This window comes from Protomyctophum bolini (genome assembly GCF_963924005.1).
Source record: "Protomyctophum bolini genome assembly, chromosome: 19".
NCBI lineage: Eukaryota > Metazoa > Chordata > Actinopteri > Myctophiformes > Myctophidae > Protomyctophum > Protomyctophum bolini.
In genome coordinates this window covers 40,127,640-40,133,098 of record NC_137880.1, presented here as the reverse complement: position 1 = coordinate 40,133,098, position 5,459 = coordinate 40,127,640, and the positions used below count along the sequence as shown (strand labels likewise).

At 49.2% G+C, this 5,459-nt stretch overlaps 1 protein-coding gene across 1 annotated transcript; it reads left to right on the top strand.

Moving 5' to 3' along the window:
- Nucleotides 1-1,180: 1,180 nt before the first annotated feature.
- lratd1 (LRAT domain containing 1) lies at nucleotides 1,181-4,895 on the top strand (the record flags this gene model as incomplete). The annotated part of the gene is made up of 4 exons (XM_080791529.1): nucleotides 1,181-1,375; nucleotides 3,234-3,302; nucleotides 4,025-4,153; nucleotides 4,390-4,895. 4 exons carry the CDS (start codon nucleotides 1,181-1,183, stop codon nucleotides 4,861-4,863), a joined length of 867 nt encoding a protein of 288 aa, XP_080647655.1. The 3' UTR covers nucleotides 4,864-4,895.
- Nucleotides 4,896-5,459: the final 564 nt, after the last annotated feature.

Sequence of the window (5,459 nt, the reverse complement as noted above, 5' to 3'; positions counted from 1 at the left end):
AAGTTCAACAAAAGAACCAAACAAAATAAAATAAATACAAAATATAACAGAAAACAAGCAAATATAGAGAACATTAATTTTCACAATACAATATGAAAATACTGTCAAAATGTACAGTATTAAATGTGTCCGTGGTGTGTCGAGATGGTTCGTGTCAGGATAATAGTCTCACATTGTGTATATTTTTCCCTCATTTTGTGACATGCAGTCACATACTGTGCAGCCAGATGTGCTGCAGGTCCCTCTCCCAACAGAATGAGTTGTTTGTCACTGTCATGCAACTCTTTAAACTTTGGGATCAACAACTCAAATTTATTAAAATATGTGGTTCTTATATTATTATATGTATTACAATGAATTATAAAGTGTGTCTCAGTCTCTACCTCAGCTGAGGTACAGTGACCACAGACTCTCTGTTCTGGAGGGAGGTAGGACTTCTTGTGTCGTCCTTTCTCTACGGCCAGACTGTGGTCACTCATTCTGTATTTAGTCATGATCTGTCGCTGTTTTTTATCTTTGACCGTATACAGATACTCAGCCAGTTTATATTCATGTTTTAGGGCCAGATAACAATTAAGTTTGTTTTGAGTTTTGGTTTGATTGCTCCAATGTTCCAGATATGTGTATTTTTGCGAACGCAGTGAGCACTTACTTTGAGACCTAGCAGATCATGTCTGTCTGTCTGTCTGTCTGTCTGTGTGTCTGTCCCACTATCCAAATATGGAGTGTGTTGCATCAGCAATCACTCAGCTCCATATATGGGCACAAAAGGGGCCAGGTCCACTCAGCTCCATATATGGGCACAAAAGGGGCACCATATAAGGAGTCCCCAAAGCAGCTATACGTCCAAAACCCAAATATGTACGAGCTCCGTTCGCTTCCCGCGTTTGCGCGTCTTACTCGTATTTGTTTAATAATTTGGTTGCTCTCTCTCTCTCTCTCTCTCTCTCACTCCCTTTCTCTCTCTCGCCCTCAGACCCACCTCGTTCGTCCATGCCTGTGCCCTGGCCCGGCAACCACCTGGACTGGATCAGCTGGACCGGAGTCATTGATGGGCAACCACCTGGACCGGATCAGCTGGACCGGAGTCATTGATGGGCAACCACCTGGACCGGATCAGCTGGACCGGAGTCATTGATGGGCAACCACCTGGACCGGATCAACTGGACCGGAGTCATTGATGGGCAACCACCTGGACCGGATCACCCACCTGCAGTACAGCGAGCTGCCCACCGGGGACCCGTGCGGAGGTCGCGACGCAGACGAGCAGCAGCAGCTGCGCGTGGGCGTGGCCTACTTCTTCTCCGACGACGAGGAGGAGGCCGACGACCGCACGACTTCGCCCACGTCCGACTGTGGATTAGCCGAGGAGGAGGTTGGTTTTAGCGCGATAGCGTCGACTTCGTATAGCGTTTTTTATCGGATGCTTTTAAGGGCCCTGTTGTTTTTCTTCGTCATGCTATTTAGAGCATCGCAGTCCCCGCCCCCTTTCATGACATCCTGACGCAGTCCCGCCCCCTTTCATGACATCCTGACGCAGTCCCGCCCCCTGTCATTATGTCATGCGGCCCGTAAGAGAATTCCCCATTATTGTTTTTCTCTAGACGTTTTGAAAAAGTATTAATTTAAAGACATTTGGACGTTTCAGAAACTATTTCAAGCCGCTGACAAAGACACCTGTTGTCGTAACAAATCATGACAATAAACACAATGTTTTGAGCCGATAAAATAATTAGAAAGAACGAGCAAAAGGGGCAAAGTACAACACTTTTTTTCCTTCTAATTATTTGACCAAAACGTTGTGTTTATTGTCATCATTTGTTACAACAAGAGTTAGCTTTGTCCGAGGCTTGAATGTCTTTAAAGGAGGATTCCTGGTCTCTATACTGCCTCCCCCTAACCCTAACCTCAGTCTTAACCGGCCACGTAGGTCACTGACCCTAACCTCAGTCTTAACCGACCACGTAGGTCACTGACCCTAACCTCAGTCTTAACCGACCACGTAGGTCACTGACCCTAACCTCAGTCTTAACCGGTGGTAAAAAGGAGTTGTTGTATATATAGCAGCAACCCTATGAGAGCCAACCCAAGGCAAAGCCAGGAGGAGAAAGAAACCACCTAATGTAGACGTGCTGCGGCGCGACAGCTTGGCTGACAACACTGCAGAGCTCAAGAACCTGATGTTGGATAGGAATTTGTGGAGGGCAGCGATCCAGGAATCCTGAGTTGGTGTTGGCTAGACCTCACAGACCTCACTCTGCAGCAACTAACTAAATAACAAACTAGTTGGTGTTGGCTAGACCTCACAGACCTCACTCTGCAGTAACTAACTAAATAACAAACTAGTTGGTGTTGGCTAGACCTCACAGACCTCACTCTGCAGCAACTAACTAAATAACAAACTAGTTGGTGTTGGCTAGACCTCACAGACCTCACTCTGCAGTAACTAACTAAATAACAAACTAGTTGGTGTTGGCTAGACCTCACAGACCTCACTCTGCAGTAACTAACTAAATAACAAACTAGTTGGTGTTGGCTAGACCTCACAGACCTCACTCTGCAGTGACTAACTAAATAAACTAGTTGGTGTTGGCTAGACCTCACAGACCTCACTCTGCAGTGACTAACTAAATAAACTAGTTGGTGTTGGCTAGACCTCACAGACCTCACTCTGCAGTGACTAACTAAATAAACTAGTTGGTGTTGGCTAGACCTCACAGACCTCACTCTGCAGTGACTAACTAAATAAACTAGTTGGTGTTGGCTAGACCTCACAGACCTCACTCTGCAGTGACTAACTAAATAAACTAGTTGGTGTTGGCTAGACCTCACAGACCTCACTCTGCAGTGACTAACTAAATAAACTAGTTGGTGTTGGCTAGACCTCACAGACCTCACTCTGCAGTGACTAACTAAATAAACTAGTTGGTGTTGGCTAGACCTCACAGACCTCACTCTGCAGTGACTAACTAAATAAACTAGTTGGTGTTGGCTAGACCTCACAGACCTCACTCTGGCAGCAACTATCTGTATATATTGCGCAGTTTAACGATGTTTTCACTTCCATGTTTCCTATAGTCTCCTACTGGCGATAGAGGCAGTATGTAGGAGATGTGGCTTCATTGCATGTTCTGATGAGGAGAATAATGTTACCACGACTAACAGTAACCCCACCAAAATGTGCTTGTTGTGAACCCCCCCCCCCCCCCCAGGAGGAGGAGAACGGCCTGCAGGTGGCGCTGGTGCAGGAGGTTCAGTACTCGGCCTTCTGCTCCCAGGAATGCATCTTCTCCAAGCTGCAGGTAATCATTGAAATTATAGCGAACGCAGTGATAGCGAACGCAGTGAGCACTTACTATGAGACCTAGCAGATCATGTCTGTCTGTCTGTCTGTCTGTGTGTCTGTCCCACTATCCAAATATGGAGTGTGTTGCATCAGCAATCACTCAGCTCCATATATGGGCACAAAAGGGGCCAGGTCCACTCAGCTCCATATATGGGCACAAAAGGGGCCAGGTCCACTCAGCTCCATATATGGGCACAAAAGGGGCCAGGTCCACATATACAGTAACAGCGGGACAGACACACAGACAGACAGACATGATCTGCAGGGTCTCAGCTGCGTTCGCTTCCCGCGTTTGCGCGTCTTACTGGTAGTAATGGACTCGCCGAGTCGCTAGCTCTACCGCTGTAGAGCGCAGAGTCGCTAGCTCTATAGCGGTAGAGCTAAAAGCTAAAAGCTAGCTAGTCGCTAGCTCTACAGCCGGGCACCAGTCTAGACAATAAAGGGAAGATTTACGTCATCTAGTCCCTATAACAAAAACATTCAATTAGCAATAAAGAGAACCTAATGTCTGTTTTGTCATCATTTGTTTTACATCATCATTACATCATCATGTAATTATATCATCATTACATCACCTAATCGTTGAATCATTGAATTCCCTCCTCGATGTTGTAAGTTGATAAGAGCGCCGCTCACTTCACATGGGTGTGATTATTTTTATTTTTTTTCTTGCTTCAGGACAACCGGGAGGAGCTGGCCGTTTACTCCGACAAGACCCTACTGAGCATGTGCAAGCCTGGAGACCTGCTGGAGCTAGTGGCCAATCACAGCGCCCCACACTGGGCTGTTTACACGGAGTCTGACCAGGTGACGTTACGCTGCCCCCTGCTGGGCTGTTTATATGTTACACTGCCTCCTAATGGGCTGTTTATATGTTACACTGCCCCCTACTATCCATCCATCTTCAACCGCTTATCCGTAGTCGGGTCGCGGGGGCGACAGCTCCACCAGAGAGCTCCAGACTTCCCTCTCCTCCAGAGCAACATTAATAATAATAATAATAATTAAATCAACTAAAGCAGATGAAATGTCGCCCCCCGCAGGTCATCCACCTGCACAAGGGCGAGATCCGTCGCGACAGTCTGCTGGCGATCAGCAACGGGCGCCGCGGGCGCATCGTCAACGAGCGCTACCGCTACCGGCCGCTGCCCGCCGCCCTCGTTACCCAGAATGCCGCGGGCCACCTGGGCCTGAGCGCGCGGGACATCCAATGGAGCGACTCGGAGAGCTTCGCCGCGTGGTGCCGCTTCGGCAAGCGCGAGTTCAAGGCCGGGGGGGAGGGGCCTCCCGCCGGGGGGGAGGGGCCTCCCGCCGTCGCCACCACAACGACGACGCTGCAGCAGCGCCACCCGGAGGCCACTGAACGTCGCTACTTCCTCAAGGTGCACCTGGGCAGCGCGGGCGGCGTTAGCCACACGCTGCTGTTTCACCGCCTGGAGGACATGATCCGCGAGAGGAGACGCGTGGACGCTAGCGGCATCCTCAAGGAGCTGCAGCTGGTCAACATGAAGGAATAGACCCTAGCGGGCGCTTAAGCACTTGTTTTATATTGGTCCTTCGAGCCGGATCCTCATCCTCTGAGGAGCTGCAGCTGATCAACATCAGGGAATGATCTGGCGAGAGGACACGAGTCGACGCTGCTTTAATCCTGGGCGCTGCTCTCCCTCTAGCCGACCTGGGGAGAACCCTGAACTGAGCTCATGCTTTCTTCAATGCACGAGGAGTGAGCAACCACAGGCCACTTCTCATCACCTGACAGGACGGGGAGGAGTTTCCCCGGAAGGATGTATAGCGCAACCGGTTTCCTGTTTTGTTTTTTTTGAGGCAGCATAGAGACCTCAAGGAGTTGCAGATGGTCAACATGAAGGAATAGAGCCTAGAGGGATCTTAGCAACTATTTTATATTGGTCCTTCGAGTCGGATCCTCATCATCGAGGAGCTGCAGTGGGCAACTCAGATCGATCCATTGATCGATTGAGTCTCTTCTCTGCCAAACCCGAGTACCCCGACCTTTGGGTTCTTTTGGCACTGGAGGAGGAGAGCGCTGTTGGCTAACTTATGAGACGTCCTACGTTTTCCATCGCAAGACACGCCCACCGTGTGGATCACGTGA